Source organism: Drosophila obscura, unplaced genomic scaffold (assembly GCF_018151105.1).
Source record: "Drosophila obscura isolate BZ-5 IFL unplaced genomic scaffold, ASM1815110v1 contig_186, whole genome shotgun sequence".
Classification (NCBI taxonomy): Eukaryota; Metazoa; Arthropoda; class Insecta; order Diptera; family Drosophilidae; genus Drosophila; species Drosophila obscura.
In genome coordinates this window covers 1,604,789-1,621,819 of record NW_024542774.1, presented here as the reverse complement: position 1 = coordinate 1,621,819, position 17,031 = coordinate 1,604,789, and the positions used below count along the sequence as shown (strand labels likewise).

The 17,031-nt window shown below is 45.1% G+C and overlaps 3 protein-coding genes across 3 annotated transcripts; 1 reads left to right on the top strand and 2 right to left on the bottom strand.

Annotated features, from left to right (window-relative positions):
• Positions 1-3,739: 3,739 nt before the first annotated feature.
• LOC111079812 (odorant receptor 43a) lies at positions 3,740-5,235 on the bottom strand. Its single transcript, XM_022375120.2, has 6 exons — positions 4,785-5,235; positions 4,452-4,722; positions 4,266-4,365; positions 4,107-4,208; positions 3,942-4,049; positions 3,740-3,844 (listed from the first exon to the last, which is right to left on the bottom strand). The coding sequence occupies exons 1-6, from the start codon at positions 5,233-5,235 to the stop codon at positions 3,740-3,742; spliced, it is 1,137 nt and encodes a 378-aa protein (XP_022230812.2).
• Positions 5,236-8,523: 3,288 nt separating this feature from the next.
• Positions 8,524-10,498, bottom strand: LOC111081795 (adenosine kinase). Its single transcript, XM_022377938.2, has 3 exons — positions 9,872-10,498; positions 9,620-9,775; positions 8,524-9,562 (listed from the first exon to the last, which is right to left on the bottom strand). The coding sequence occupies exons 1-3, from the start codon at positions 9,937-9,939 to the stop codon at positions 8,695-8,697; spliced, it is 1,092 nt and encodes a 363-aa protein (XP_022233630.2). The 5' UTR covers positions 9,940-10,498; the 3' UTR covers positions 8,524-8,694.
• Positions 10,499-14,221: 3,723 nt separating this feature from the next.
• Positions 14,222-15,775, top strand: LOC111079805 (growth arrest and DNA damage-inducible protein GADD45 alpha). Its single transcript, XM_022375110.2, has one exon. The coding sequence runs from the start codon at positions 14,534-14,536 to the stop codon at positions 15,014-15,016; it is 483 nt and encodes a 160-aa protein (XP_022230802.1). The 5' UTR covers positions 14,222-14,533; the 3' UTR covers positions 15,017-15,775.
• The last annotated feature ends 1,256 nt before the right edge of the window (positions 15,776-17,031 follow it).

The window sequence follows — 17,031 nt, the reverse complement described above, 5'->3', positions numbered from 1 at the left end:
CAAATTAATACCCACAACAAATGGCATTTTCACTCTGTCTCGCCTTCTTGCCATCTTAGGGTAGAGACCGCAGGAGGCTTTTGCTCTTAATTTTCCGCTTGTGGTTTTTTATTTTTGTAATTTTCTACTTTGTGGCTGCAACAGAGGAAGACGAAGAGATGGAGAAAGAGACTCCACTCTGTTGTGTAATTATCTGCTTATGCTTTTGCTCTTTCGCTCGCTCTTTTATGCCTTTTGTGACTGTCATTATGTTGCCTTTGCCCGCTGCTGTCCTCTTTCTGGCATATAAAGTTGTCCGCTGTTTTGACATTTTCGAGAAAAGCTGCTTAGGCGACAGTCGGCTCCAACTCCAACTGCAGCTCTGGCTCGAGCTCCCGTCAACTCCCAACCTGGGCAGCCGGAAATTGCATGGAACCGGAAGTAATTGGCAATGGCATAAGAGGCCATACCCAGGAGCGCAGTGGGTTGTTGGGGGTGCACGGCCAAAAACCTCTCCCTAATTTGGTCTTGTAATTAGCAAAACTGTAATGACCTCCAACGTGCTGCTCGCAGCCTCAGAAACTAATCGAAACTGTGGTCACAGAGGAGCCCGAGTAGGGACAGGAGCAGGAGCAGGAACAGGGACAGGCTCTTGGCTTTCCATTTGAGTTGCACTTCAATTACTTGTTTCAATGCCGCAATTACCATTCATTTGGCCAAACATAATGTGTCCTTGTCAACGCTGACTGCTCTGTTGCTGGCTTCTGTTCCTGTTCCTGCTGCTGCTCCTTCTCTGACGCCTGCTCTGTGCGGCCTGGAAGATGCCTTGTTGTTTGCACCTTTGCTTTGGCAATTTACACATGGCAATGGCACTAATAAATCAAAAGTGAAAATGCAAATATTTTGCAGGCAGAGTGCCCAGACAACAACAACCAAGCAAGTGCTAGAGCCAGACAAACATCCTGCAGAAGGCAGACGCCATGCAGCTTGGGACGAAGGGTTTTGCAGGGGCCAAGGGCTGGCGATTTATTGCAGGTGACTGGTGGAGTCTGCAGTGCAGTGGGGCAGGACAGAAAGAGCGACAGAGAGAGAGAGAGAGAGAGAGAGCGAGGAACTCCCACACAGAGTCATCAATAAATAATTGGAAAATGAATGCTTTGCTTATGAGAGATTTTGCAAATGACCCAACAGACAATGGATGGAATATTCAATGGCATTTCAAACGGGCTGAAACTCTAAGCATACTAGACATACACACACACACACACAGCCGGATTGATGGAGTGGAACTTCCGGCACTTAAAGTTGAATTTAAGCCCCGATCTAAGTGTGTGTTAAGCCTCAACTTAACCGTAACCCAAACCTCGAATTCGAACCCGCATCAAATGCAAATTCAAATGAAATTCCACTCTGGCAACCGCAAACAGCCAACAAAGTTCAGCGCCACACCAAATGCCACAATTAAAATGAAAATTAACAGCAAAAGCAAACTGTCAATACAACTGTCACTTCTGACAGCCAGTTGACAATTGCAAATGAGGATACTCCACATCCATCTATGCCAGGATACAGGACACAGTACACGGTACACAGTACCATGGACATGTTCATGGAGAGAACCCAACGAAGCCACTTGGCTGTGTGGAGGGCTTCGAAATAAACTCATTATAGCAATTTATGCAAACGGCCCCAACCGCAATTGAAAATCCATTTAAAATTGAAAATGCCACCAAAAATTGTGTGTGTCCTTTGCCATGTTTGTGGCCCTGGGTGTCTGCGTGTTGTGTTTTTACGGAGCTGCCTCCATTGATGCATATGAATTCAATTATAAAACAACGTCACCTCTCTGAGGGGTCTGTCTGTGGCAGGGGCAGAGGCTGCTGTTGGTCCTCTAATGAAACCATTTTTTTTGTGCCAAAACAAAAGCAAAAGCCAGGACAGAACTTGTTAATTTTATGCAGCACAACAATTGAGGAGACACACAGGATACGCTACTGTCTGCCACATTTACATTTCCGTTTCTGGGCATTTGCATATTCGCTGCATAAAAATCAAAGGATCCACCGGGCAGCAGCAGCGAAGAAACTACGAGTATGCTGGGCAAAAAAGCGAAAGCCTAAAGGAAGTTCACATTTCTGCCAGGACATTGCTGGCGGTTGGAGGCGTATCGCATAGGCGTTAAGTTCACCTGCCACCAAATGGCGGGGCAGCAGCAGGCAACATAAATAACAGCAGACTGAGCTACACACAGCAGAACATAGCAGAAAAGGCGTTCGCTTGGCGGTGGCAAGTCAACTGGTCCCCACTTGACACCTCATAATAAAATTAAGTATACGCCACTCGAGCCGAACGATAGGAGGAACTGTTGTCCTTAGTGCGGGTCCTGCTCCACTGTTATTTATGCGCTCGGCAGGACACCGAGCAGCGGCACAGCGTGCAGTCCGGGGGGGTTCTTCAGCTTTCCTCGGGACTTTTGAAGTTTATTTGCGTATTCCGCCGCTCATTTCAATTTTCCAAGCGCGCCCTTCGCTGTTGTTTTCCTGCTGTTTTACCCCCTCTGTTTTAGTTGTTTTCCTTTGTTGGAACAGTCGGCTGGCTGCATGCCTCTGGCCATTGTTTAACTAGTTGGTGTCAGTTATAATGAATTTTAAATTAAGTTGTTATTGCTGTTCGGCTGGCATTAAACGATCCAACTGCTGCTGCTGCTACTGCTACTCCTGGCCATGCTGCTGATGTTTCTGCTGTTCAGCCAGAAGCCGTTTATTTGCATAATAAAGGACATGACTAATGTTAATTAAATTGCAGCAGACAACGACCAGACTAGGTTTTTGGGCATTTTAATTAAATGCGCAAGAAGGAAAATATGCAAATGCAAAAATTCGATTGGCCAGCCTCAAAGTATTCAAAGGTTTTTACGCACGTAAATAAAACGAAAGAGCAGCAGAAAATTATGCCAGGGCAAAAGCAGGTATTTCATGCCTGAAATAATTGTAAAGCAATTATTTAAATGTCATTCGTAATGCTGCCACAATGTGTGTTTATAATTGCTATTAGATAAACCGAAATCAATGCAAAATATATATAAATAGAATAACACATGCCACTCTTTCCCTCTTTTTACTCTTTCACCCTTTTGGGAACTTGGCATGGGATTAAAAATTCATCAACAAATTCAATTTCAGCAACGCCTGACTTCCGAGTAATTTAACCAGCACAAAGCCCGTTATTAGAGTGAATTCCACTTTGATGTTTACCAATCAAGCTGCCTCTTATTTATGTACAATTTAATTCTATATTTGTACCACAAAACTGAGCTCTGACATTCGTTTAAGTTGCAAAAACAAAACGGAAAACTCTCCACATTCGTATTTGACTTTATATCAACGATAACATTTTGCTTTAATCTACAATCTATTTTGTGTAACAATCTGCGAAGCCAATTCAAAGCATTTTCCTGCTTTACATGCCACGAGGACACAGAAGCCAGTAGCCGGTAGCCAGTAGTCAGGAGCCAAGAGCCAGGGTTGTGATTCCATGCCAGCACTACGATTGCAAACAGACCGATTAAATCCTTTCAAACGACAAGCATATGCAAATGGCAAAAAGCTAGGGACCGACAGCATCGCACCGCCAGCAACAACTACAGAAACAACTTTTTGCATTACTCAGATTGCTGTGACTGTGCAAAAGTGTAAGGGGGTAGGGTGGTAGGGGTTTCTAAAGGGATTCCGTGGTATGCAAAACTCTCTGGTCTTTCAGCTCATTTATTGGTGACGCCACGCAGCATAGTGAAGTAGGAGTAGGACGCATTCAACAGACTCTGAAACATGGCCAAAGTCATGGGGTAAACGTTGCCAACTTTTATCTGAAAGATGAAATGGAGCGTACAGCCCGACGGATTAGAAACATAGAGTCCCAAATGAAATGAAATGCAACGCATTCATGCCGTCCATGCCACCCACCTCCAATGGACATTGCGTTTGCATCAAGAAGATCAAGAGAGTTTTGCGAAAACGAATGCTACCCTCATACCAGGGCACATTATAGACGGCCTCTGCCACCAGAGTGTTCTAGAAGCATTCCAGAAATTAGTCAGAGCAGAGCAAAACAGAGCTGGAATGCCATACCTCAATGACCAAGTCGTTGGCCCTGTTATAGTAGGTATACAGCACATAGACCATGGTGAGGATGTACATGACGATCGAGATTATTTGTGTGGGTGAAGTTATCTGAAAGGAGACAGCATAATGTTCCGATAAAGCTCAAAGCCTGTTTCACTTTCTTACTATATTCAGGCAGAAGAGTAGAGAGCTGATGATGGAGCCGAAGATGATTGCTTCGATGGCCACAATGAGGCTTACCAAGTCCTTGAAGTTTTTCACATAGCTGAAAATGAAAATGAGAGAGAGAGAGAGGGAGACAATGCGATGCTCAAACCCGACCAATAAGGTGCAACCAGGGCTCAGACTCACCCCATTACTGCCATGTGAAAGCGAATGCAGGCGGTCAGCATTTGATATCTTTCCCCAGCGTCCTGCCCCTGGCCACCAATCAGCGACAATTTGTGCACCAGAATACGCAGCATGGCCCTGCCGAAGAGGGCAAAACCGGCAAAGACACTGACAAAGGGCATGTACAGGGCGGACAGCAGCAGGGGCGTTGGTATCTGCAGCAAGTAGGCGATTTCATAGACTGGCGTGCGGGTCATGTCCAGCAGCGGAAGAGCCACGCCAAAGGGATGAGCTGAATGGGAGTGGAAGGAGAGTCCATATGAGGTAAGGATTTCTCTGACCAACTCCACTCACCTCGCTCCTCTTTGAAGAGCGTGAAGACCAGGGCCCCAACAATGTCCAGGAAGGAGGCACTCAAATTGAAGACCGCCAGGCGATGGGCTTCCCGCTCCGCCTCCAGCAGGATGGCTCGACAATACTCGTCGCCGGAATCGTGTATCCACCGATAGAGTCTGTGCAGCTCCTCCAGAAATACCTCAAACTGGTGGTGTTTGATTATGACCAGCCACGTCCGCATCAGGGCATTGAAAATGGCAGCAAAAAAGAACAGATTGAGTATGAAAGCGGGCAGGTCGCCCCACATGCGAAGCAGATAGAAGAACTGCATCAGATTCATGGCGCACACGGGCAGGACAAAGGCAAACTTGCGCCAATTGGTGGCCGGAGTGGGATACAGCACGGCCACGTATCTCCAAATCCTCACGTTGATCCCCACCAAACCAATGTCATCGATTGTCGTTGCCATTTTCTCCCACTTATCCTTGTGCTCCTCCACTCTGTCAGATCCACTTTGAACTGTGCCGCAAAGTGCTGGGCAAATGTCTTTTATTCTTCTCGCCAATCGACGCCCTCGAAGGGTGGCAATTTGCGGTGGTTGGTTGGGTACGATGTCGAATAGGAGGAATGGGCACTAAAGCCATTTAGCAATTGTCATTGCGTAGTCTATAATTTAGCTAATGGCCTAATGATGAGTGTGATCTAAGTGACGTGGGATTGCGTTGGTGCCAGTGCCACGGCCCGTGGCTGATTGAAAAGCCTCCCCAGGAAAATTAGCATGTGACATTTCTATATTTAAGTAAGTCATGTAATTTACACTAAGGAAACAAGTTAGAAAATACTTCAAAGTTACATTATATATCCATGTATTTAAAGGCTATTTTAAATAGCTAAAATTCCCGTTTAGAGTCCTCTGTTGGAATACAGAAAGTAATTTAAAAAAGCTATGCCTTAATTTTCAATTAGCTCCCAAACCACTCCCATTTCTTTGGGCAAAACGAATGAAATGCCTTTCCATTTGTATAATTTGATACCCCATTTGATAGCGGCTTTCCCAAACGTTATCTTTTCCTTAGCAGTCAACCCGTCAGATAATTTGCCGGAATTCTTTTCAACAGGTTTCGAATGAATTAAAGTTGTTTTTCTGCCACATGCAAATTCCCATTTAATTTGGCTATCGATTTTCCTGAGCCCCTGCCAAAACCTTCACTCTTACTCTAGAAAAAAGGTCTGCCATGTTGTCTCTGTCGCACAGCCAGTCAAAAAGCTAACGGGCTGCTAACGCTGGAGGAGGAGAGCTTGGACAGGACGGCACAGGTTGGTTGGCAATCTGAAGCGATAGCTGGGATGACTTATTAAACAATAAAACCGGATTATCCGTAAACAACTGGGCAAACATGCCAGAGCCAAATATTTTGGCCAGGCCGCTTATCATGCATACGGCCGAATGTCCAGCAGAAAGTGCGGCATATAGCAACCAGGGAAAGCCTTTCCGAACAGACAGCCAGAACTTTCTCGTAGCACAGACAAAAAATACAATATAAAAATCAACAAGCGCCCTGGCAAAACATAATTCAGCAACAATGCTGGCTCAGCAAATATGGCAAAGGAATTAAAATGGGAACAGGGAACAGAGCAAGGGCAAGCCAGAAAGGAGTCCACTGCCAATGCCAATGCCACAGCCACAGCCAATGCCAAGCCCATAAAGGCACACATTATGGCCACTTAACCGCGCGTTATGCCGCAAAAAGGCAAAAGGGACAAAGCCAAACGGCAAAGAAGGTTCGGCTCGGATGGCGTATGCGCAATATTTTGTGCAAACATGCCCAAGGGGGGCGGTCTGGCCAGACCGGGGGTAAGCGAGGAGTGTCCGAGGGTGGACAAATATGCAATGTCAGTTACAGCTGCCCCATTTGGTTGCTCATACGCAGCGTTGCACATAAATCAAAGGGGGCAGTAAGGTCTTTTGTGCATTGCCTGCACTGCAAGAAAATCTATCCAGAAAATATGGGAGGTTCTCTACTAAATATCCACATCCGAAACACAATTTATTTAAAATTAAAATGCTAAACAGGGCCAATGAGCACATTTAATTATTACATTTCAGAGCAGATCTTAGTCCAGGGCAGAAGTCTCCACAGAGGGACATCAAAGTGAAAAGTGCTGGTCGAAGCTCAGACTGTGGCCAGCCTGTTAACCCCATAAACCACACGATGACATTAATTACGGGCTCCAGACAGGACGAAGGACTCGAACACTCGCATTGAGAGTGGACGTGCCTGGCCACAGCATAGAAAACAATCAAAGGGGGGCGGCGGCGACGGCGGCGACCCGACCGTATCCCTCTTTGCTTGTATAAAATTAATATCAAGTAATTAACAGCAGCGGCAAGTTCCATGTGGATGTGATTTAAACCAGGCAAGGAGAGCCATCAGCTCCGCCATCTCACCTCCTTCCACTTTTACTTCCACTCCAGGGAGGCGGCACTCAATTGTGTGGGCGTGTCAATATTGGCTTTGCCACATTCCCATTGCCATTATTTACCCCCATATCGCACCCACTCGTTCTTCTTGGCCGTTTTAAGCAGCTTTCTGCCAATTAGGCAGCTCACTAAGCTGAGCCGAGAATTGGCCTTTAAAGTGCGGAATTGCTTGGCCCAAAGCCGAGTCGAGTCGTTCGCTTTATTGTTTTGGGATCTGCAATGGAATGGATTTCCTGCATCAGCTGGTTCAGCTTCTCGTTCTTGGCCCTGACTACAGAAGCATAGCTAAGGCGACTTAGTTTTTGTTAACGATTTGCAAACATGTGTGTCACAGCGGCCACCGAGCCACCCCCACAGTGAGCCACAAAAGCGGAATACGCTTTGATGGCATCGAAACGAGGCATGCGAGTTCTCTCTCTGGGTTTGGCTATGGCTGTGGCTATGCCGTCATTCCCTGACTGGCTTATGTGGGATGTGTGGCATGAGTAAGCCGGCCTAGGAAAATGAGAAACGTTTGTTTGCGGATAATAAAGTACATAACTCGAAGGAATGTACAAACATTGGATACAATCGAAATATTACGAATGAGGAAATGAGAAAATATTCTTTAAGTCGTCAATCGATGGGAACTCCAGCGAGCAGATGAATAATGCAATCGTACATATATGCATTAATAAGGCGATTGAGGTCGAACTTTTACAAATATAGATTGATCTCTGGCTGCAAGCTTTCACTTATCTTACAAGGTTTCGGGTGCGATTCTGTTGCATGAACTTCACGATGCGTTTCGAAACAAGACTACAGAAATCTGTAAAATGATAATGGACAATTAATTCCAGATATACAAAATCCTCGTAATGTCTGAACACGTTTTCTCTTAAGTACTTTTGACATACATACATACATTTACGAGGCTCTTACCATTCTTTAAAGAAAGTAGATTAAGAGTTTAGTGGACTGCATCTTAGTTCTATCAGCAAACTCTAATCTATATTTATTTCAAATGAAAATGAATATCATCTCTGGTAATTTATTCGCTGATAAGATATGAGTAAGCATCTGACAGACGCACATGAAATCTTTTATCTCAAAATGCGGCCACGAAGGCCATGTCACTGCAAGTGTTCCCCCCCCACGGGTATTTCCTCCGACTGCAAGTACTTATTACGAATCTGCGCCGTTCCACGCCAAAGCCGTTTCTAACGCGTATAAGTCATGGGTACACACATCTCTATAAATGGATTACAGCCCAAGTTCTTTTATCTCGCAGTGGGATGCAAAAAATTAAGTTTTTATTAAGTCAATTTAATGACCCGAGTCCATTGCTTGTGGGGTGTGGGAGGCAGGAAACTAAGCCTAGAGTCTGTGGAACATAAAGAGGAATTATCGTACGTACTAAAAGGCTACTTTGGTGCTTGATTGTGCGCTGACAGAGATTCAATCCGGCTAGGGACTCGGCAGATTGCACCCCACCTGGGTCACCACCTTGGCGGCCACGTCGGTGGCCATGCGGATGCTTTCGCCCAGCGAACGCTTCTCCAGCCAGCCGTGCAGAAAGCCAGCGACGAAGGCATCGCCAGCTCCAGTGGCGTCCACCAGATCATCCACCCGAGGAGCCCGGTAGTCCTCGACGGTAATGGGACCGGGCGGACCGAGCTCGTCCACATAGTTGGTGATCACCTGGACGCCGGAGCTGCCTTTTGTGATGAAGATTACTCTGGTGTTGCCCTCCTGCAGCAGTTTCTGGGTCAACTGGTCCACACTCGGGGAGCCGGATGCCTCGCCGAGTGTCTCGAACTCCTGCTCATTGCCGAAAAGGAAGAAGGCGTGCCGCGCCAGCTTCATAATGGCCTGCGCATGTCCCCGGACGATGTACGGGGCACTGAGATTTAGGGCCAGGCGACGCCGATTGCGCACCAGATTCTCCACGATGTAGTCGCAAACGTCGGCACACTGTGGCACGAAGAAGCCCTCGACGTAGAGGATCTGCTTGCGCTCGAGGGGACGCAGGAAGCTCTGCCCGTCGTGGATGGCCGTATGGCTCAGTGTCTGCACCGAGAACTGCGCGGATGCGCCAATGTTCGCATAGAGCGTAGGATTGTCCTCGTACATAAGGCACACACACTGGCCCGTGTGCGTGGACTCGATGGTCTGCAGTCGTGCCTCGATACCCCGCTCCCGGAAGATCAGACGCAGTTCGTCCGCATGCTTGTCCGCGCCCACGGCTCCAAAGAAGGTGGGATCGGTGCCCAGTTGCTTGAGGATACGAGCTGTGTTTAAGGCCGAGCCACCCGGCTTTTTCAGGCATTGGGAACTGTCGTAAAAAAGTTTTTTAGTTGCTACTCTGACAGATTACGGGAATATTTCTTACCTCTCGGAGGCTTCTAGGGCCAGTTTGTTGAGTTTCTCCAGCTCCATTTCCCCCTTGGAGCCCAGTTGCAGGTCGTAGCGCTGCAGCAGCTCCGGATCCTCCAGCTTCACCAAATGATCCAGCAACACATTGCCAAAGCACACCACTTTGCGGGGCCTAAAAATGGGAAAAGCCGAAAAGGAAAAAATAGCGATCAGTTGGACGGGGAATTCTCTCTCTCGCAGCTCATCCCAGAGCGTTTTTCCCACTTACGTGTGTCTGTCATCGGCTGGGGGACTGCCTCCGAATATTTTCTCATAAACGTAGCTCAGATACTCCATTGTATTCAAAAATTAGCGTGAAGCGGGTACTTTTCGCGATTCTACGTCGTCACATTGATTTATTGTACCGCCAGTTTCCCGTCTGCTCTATTTGTAGCAAGCAGCAGCTGAATCTGTAGCGATGCCCCGTAACTTTCGCCGGCCAGCGACGAACTGAATGATGTCGGAGCCGGTTTGGCTCTGTGTTTTTATAACATGCTCGTCGCAATCGCCGTCACCATCGCAGTGTGGGTTCCCCACTTATCCCAGTCCCAGTGCCTGACCCAACCAATCATTGGAAACCAACTTTAACTTCTTTGTTCACTTTGACACGGAATAATCCACTGTTGAGGCTGTTTTCGCTTTGAATTGTCTTCTCATTTTGTTGCTCTGCATCGACTTTTTCACACTTTGTGTTCTTTTGACTTTGAAAATAAGCTTTTGGCTCTGTGTTGTGGTTGTTTCTTTTTTTCTGCGCACTCTGTGGGCTGCGGACTGTTGGCTCTGTGTTGTGTAATAACCCACCTGCGGAACTAATTACAGCCTGAAGCTTTGAAAGTTCAACTGGAAATGCCATCTATCATAGCTAATGACTTTATTTCTTAATTTATGCGGTAGAATTATTGTAATGCAGATTATATAAAGGTGTTCAGCCCTGGCCACAGCTGTTTAGACAGTTGTTAAAGTAAGAAGAAGAGAGAGAGAGCAAGGAAAAGCTTATTTAGCCGGCAAAACAAAGACGCACGTGGAGAAAAAGCTTAAATTTACTCTCTCTCTCTCTCTCTGATTTGTCGTTGGGAGAGCAAACTTTGAAGCTCAGCGGCTAGGGTTTCCACCAGCAGAAAGCTAAGCGAAACGGTTAAAGACCGTTGAGAGTTTGAAAATACCCCAGAAGAGTTATTGCAAAGTTGAGTGCGAAATATATGAAACAAGTTTAAATAAATAAAAGAAAAAATAAACGCTAAAACTATGTAAAATCTTAATTTACAATAATGAAAGATTAAAATTATTATTGATTATGGATAATCAAAAAGTATGTCATAAGTAAAAATATATTTCACAAGCTGTAAGAAAAAATCAAAAAAATTTCATAACAAAATTGTATACTATAAAGAATGTGTTCTTAATTTATTATACATATGGAAATATTTATTTCTTATTATTTATTCAAAATTTAACCCGACAATACAAACTTCACAAGCTTCTGAGACTCACCAACATATTTCACCATTTAAATAACAGAACAGATAAAGCTTTCATTTCAGGGAACAACTTTCCTCTGGCTTAAGATAACTCTGCTTAAAATATTTTCATAAATCGGAAAGTACCAAACAGAGGCCAAAAAAAAACTGAAAAATCCACTAACTATTTGGATTGGGGTTTTTTCTGAAGAGAATTCTTATGGACACGCGGGTTTTCCCTGCCGCCGACGATAAATGGGAAATCCCCCAGCATAGACGCTGCACCGCATACATAATTTCAGTGCAGCAGAGAGTGCAGCAAACTGGTCCGCTGGAACGCCCGACCGGTGCACGTGAGACGAGAGACGCGAGACAAGACAGGTGACTGGCTGCAGGTCCGACAGAGCTGGACTTTGGACCGACTTTCAAAGCCGAATGTGGCTCAATGCAGCGGAGTTTTTCAGGGGAATTCTCCAAAACCAGTTCGGTCGTCAAGAGCGCCCGCCAAAGACGCACTCGTTTTGGCTCTTTGGCTTTGACTCATTTGGGCTTTGGGCCAGGCCAGATTTAGTGCTGCCGCGGCGTGACTCAGCAGTCGGGCATCCGGAGGCATCCCACCACGAGTGGCAGCGATGCCACACAGCCACCACGCATCGATCACTCTGTAAGGCGACCTCCTTCCTCTGGAAGATCATCCGACACCTCTGACACCCATGAGCCGCTGGCATGTTGCACACAACATTTTGGAGTAAATAACGAACGACCCGAAGCGGATGCCCCTAACTAGGGGTTCATTGGCCACTTTTGAGGCAAATTTGGCGCGCAAATTCTGTGCTGACTCCACAGTTTCGGTTTGAGTGCGCTTCCCCCGTAGTGCCATTGGGGTAAGGTAAGGTCAGTCAAGCGCCGAGTAAGCAGCAAATATTGTTTATGTTTTGATGCACTTGCATAGGTCAGTATTTGGCGGGGGAGGTGGACGAGGCTGGACACCCCCTTACAGAGCCACACCACACCCAAAGAGGGTACGGTAAAGTTCACTTTATGCCAAAACAGTTCATTGATTCCATATTTTTTTCAACTTTGTTTTGAACATAATTCAAATTACAATTCTTGTTTTTTGGGGGTTCTGTTTCCAGGAAGTTCATTAAACTCTTGCAGAAATTTTTGCATTATTGTGTGAAATTCAATTTGGATGGGAACGCCACTAGTCGACAGATATCAGATACAGTTGTATCTGAATAAATGAGACAATGTTGCGAATGTCAGTAACATTAATTTTGAAGGGCTGTCTTAGAATTACAGGGCTCGTTTCCAAATAATTTTAAATTGGATATACAGATTTATGGCCTGGTGTAAAGACGCCTGGCAACAAGCGGAGCTGTGGAAAAAACTACTTGGATTGCAGTTAATTCAGCCTCATAAATCTCATCTGTATGATACCGTGTAGCATTTTAGTGGGCCGCACTGTCAGCAGTTTATTCAACCCATTTACATGTGTAATAACACATTTATTTATTTATAAATGTACATATGTATGTGGCTGGCTATTTTTAAAACTTGTTATTCGACACAAAAAAAAACACATAACTGTGCAAAAAACCCTTCGTCAAGATAAATATGCTTGTCGAATCGAATTTAACCCAACCCCTCCAATAAAAAGAATGAAAAGCTAGCTTCAGCGACGACTCATTGGATACTCTTACGGAGTGATCGTTCCAGCGAGTTCATGTACTTATTCGTATTAGTTCGATTCCTTAAGGACTGCTATTCCTTTTGCATGACAGATATCTACAGGCACGGCTATAACCCCTCGAATGTATATCATTTATAAGTTCCAAAGTCAGCATTCTCTGCATGACAAGCTTCTGGAGAATATTATAATACCCATAATAATTATAGAGTATGCAAATAATTCATTAAAAAGTGCATTAACGGGACTGAGAATACGCGGTAGTTGAACCCCCAGGGGTAATGGCTGGGAAACGCTACCAAATGGCGTAGTTTCATTACCCCTGCGCAGCGAGGTTCAATTGATAAAAATTCGCGCGAATCTTTATTTAAATTTTCGACACGTTCCCACGTGCTCATTGTACTACGCAGAAAAAGATTGATGCGACCAACAGGGAGCATGGATATGCGATAAATTGATTAGCAGCTTCCCATTGTTCGGGTCTGGTCTCCTCCCATGTTTGTCCCCATGTCTGGTGTGGCCCAAACAGAGCAAATATGAGTAAAATAAGGAAAAAGAGGAGGTGCTCAACTCTCTCGTTCATTTGCTGCACTTCGAGCGAAACCAGCACAGAAATAAAATTATGCCGAACTCATTTCGATTTCAATAAGAGAGGTCGTTAATTAATCATGCTTGAAACAACACCATCATCAACACCGCGTTGGCCAAACGACACTTTTAACACAGACGTCAGAGGGGCACCCAGAGACAGTAGAAGGAACCTGTTGATTGGCTTTTTGGCCTAGTGCCAAATGGTTCATGACCAATCCACTAAGTTCCCAGTAAAATCGGTTCATGAAAATTGAGGGAAATCATTCAATTTTGCCCGAATTTTGCTGACCAACTTCTGTTTCAATCAAAATCCGTTTGCCAAATGACTTTTTCCGTTGAAAGATAATGAGAAAGAAAGACTCTTAAATTAAGGGAGATACTTATTACCAGACAGTTGCATATGTCTGGGTGTGTGAGCGGGAGAGCTTCTAAAGTTGTATGACCTCGATGTGTGATCCAAACCGCGACAAACTGCAGTTGCAACCCATGGAAAGAAACTCCAAGACTTGCTAATTGCCCCGAAATGATCGGAAATCTTTTCCCCACCATTGAAAAAATTACCAATTTTGGATGAGCGAAGCAACAATGCGGAGAGAGAGGCGTTAAGAGAGAGAATGAGAGAGAGGAAGAGAGAGATGGATGGCCCCTGTTCTTCTTGTATGTCTGTGTGGTGTAGTTAGTGAGCCCCCCAAAAAGCTCCCTTGCTCTCGTTGCCGCTCGTTTGGCGCTCTCTCTCTCCCGCTCGTTCGTTTCTGATGAAATTCAATGGGAAACGCACGTTTCGGAGAGCACCAGCTATAAAAGCTCGCGTTCGCCCGGTTGGAGCATTCATTGTGAAATTGCAAATCAAAATTGAAACAGCGGGAAATAACGGTTGAGAGCGGATCGCAAAGCGTGCCGCAGACAAAACGTGAAAAGAATTTCATAATCAAAAGTTAATCCAAACGCTTAAACAAGCAACAACAACAACAACCACAACAATTAGTGCGAGCCAGTGACAAGCCAAAAGTCAAAAAGAGACTAAAACAACTGCCAAAAAACGCAAAAACCCAAAGTGCAAACAGAGCCAGCAAAAATAGCTCAAGTGCCGCCAAGCCGCAAGATAATTTCACCAGAGCAAGAACTGCAGCAGCCACTGGAATACCTGAGCAACATGGTCGTTGATCAGAACTGCACAATGCATCAGCTGGAAATGGAGCTGGACATGGAACTGCCCATGGAGTGTGCCCCCATTGGGCGCACCGTTAAATCGGCCCTTCTCAGGGCCCAGGACGAGTCCCGAGTGATCGTCGGCCTGTCGGCCGCCATCAATGTGCTGTCCAAGTCGCCGGATGGTTCGCTCTTTTGCCTGATGGCCGTGCCCAAGGACGGAGACTCTGCCACCCACATGCACGAGGTGCTGCTGGAGGCCTTCTGCTACGAGAACGACATCTACGTGATTAAGGTGGACGACGCCACCAAGCTGAGCCGCATCCTGGGCCAGGAGACGGTCGAATCGTGCTGCCTGGTACAGAAGACCTGGACAGCTGACCAGGACGAGGAGCGTCTAAACAAGGCCGAGAATCAACTGGTCGACTACTGCGAGGCACACTGGGATGCCCCCAAGCAGCCCACTGTACAGCTCCCGGCCGTGTAGGCAGTGTGAGCGGGACAGACACATCATTGAACAGTAAAAACCCCCGAGAGACAGTGGGGCAAACATGGTTTAAATTGAGAGAAACTTGCAATGAGCGAAAACCAGTTAAAGGTTGATGTACTCCAACGTCTTGGAGAGTTCCCGACGGGAAACCGACGTTTGGGCTGCCACAGCCACATACTTACTTGTACATATACACACACATATATATATCAGCCGTATACATAGGATATATATATAGTCTTATATAACTGTACCTGTACCTGTACAGAGAGGAGGATTGCCAAGCTACTTGGCAGATAATTGGAACTGAAAGGCGACCTTCGATGGGGCGGGTAGAACCTGCCTCTGAACACCCGCGGAAGTCGCTCTCTCAGTGCCGTCCCTCTTCCACTTGAACGCAACAGAAGCAGCAGCAGCAGCAGCAAAAGCAACAGCAGCAGAGACACAGCAGCAGTAATTTTGCGACACTCATACACTCACTCAAAAAAGCGCGTGACCAGCTGCCGCTTAAACATACACACATATACACAAACAGACACACATAAAAATATATATTGCATGAAATTTTGTATTTGTATAATTCGTTCGCCTTAAGCGTCGCTAAAATTTATTGATAATGGCAATTATTCTGTTCACACTGATCGGATGCACGCCGTAAATTGTAAAGTAAAGCACAGCCGAAGAAATGTAAAAATTAAAGTTTTGTTATGTTAGCTTTTCCAACAGCAAAAAAAAAAAGAAGAAAAACACAAAAAAAAAAAAAAATTGTTATTTAATTTTAAGCAAATTAAATTTAAAGATTTTTTTGGTTAAAGAAAAAAAAACCAACTAAATAAAATATTATAAAAAAAACCAAACTCTCTCACTGTCTTATCATTTATGGTTAAAAATTTCTGAAATTTCTCCAGCAATTGACGTCAATCATGGCAAAGACCTGGTTAATGGAAGTCCCACATTAATCTGCTAATGAATAAGACTTTTGGGGTATTCCCCAAAGAGCGTGCCATGTATGTATATGCCGCCCCTTATCAAATAATTCTCGGAACCGAGCCCAAGCAATGTCACCAAATGACACCAGCTGAAATTGGTCACGTTTCTGGCAATCTGGTATTCGACTTTGAGATGCTCTTAAAGGGTCGCTTAGAGATTGCTTAAGTGCATTTATGCAACAGGTGTGGAATGGAATGGATTTGTTCTTTCTATTATGGGTACATTGGGTTTCTATTGGGTTCACAGAGCTGGTATAACAGGTGCGAAAAGATGCAGCTAGCTAATTAATAGGTCAATAATTATGATACTAATGAGATTTGTAGCTAATTATCTATATTTTAGTTTAATATTGAATTACCTGCTTTATCCCATATCCCATACATCATATCGCTCATATCACTTTACACATATCAGAGAGTATTAAATCCCAACATGTCTGTCTGGGCTCTGATCATGGCAATTGAGTTAACTAGCCAGACAGATGGATGGTTGGATGGATGAATGTTAAGCAGCAGTGACATGTTAATATAATCAATGCCAGACATCGTAAAATGTTAGCTTAATGCACGAACCGAAAGTAGCAGACCAGATGGGGCGGATGGAGGCAGCAGCCAGGAAGAGCATGTGAGCAGCTCGTGGCATAAGGAAAATCACTGGGAAAAAAGTTTGCCACTGATTAGGACGATTAACATGAATTTGAGTATGGTCAAGACATAGGTCAGTTAGGCGGAATGTCTGAGCACGATTTATTCGTGGAAGCTTCTCTTTCAAACATTTCCTCTCGTGATGGCAGCCACATGCCGAAAATACTTTGAATAAATGTGGATTCTGGGGCAACCCCAACACCAATTATCACCCGAACTATTAGTTAACTACATTGGGGCGTAAAAGGGGGAATTTACTTGGCTATTATTTGAATTTACCTTTAGGTCAACTAATATTAGCCTGAGATCTGTTTACAATACGAATAAAAGCCAAGCCGCACTTAATCATCGGCCTGTACTTTACCCCCGAGTCGGATT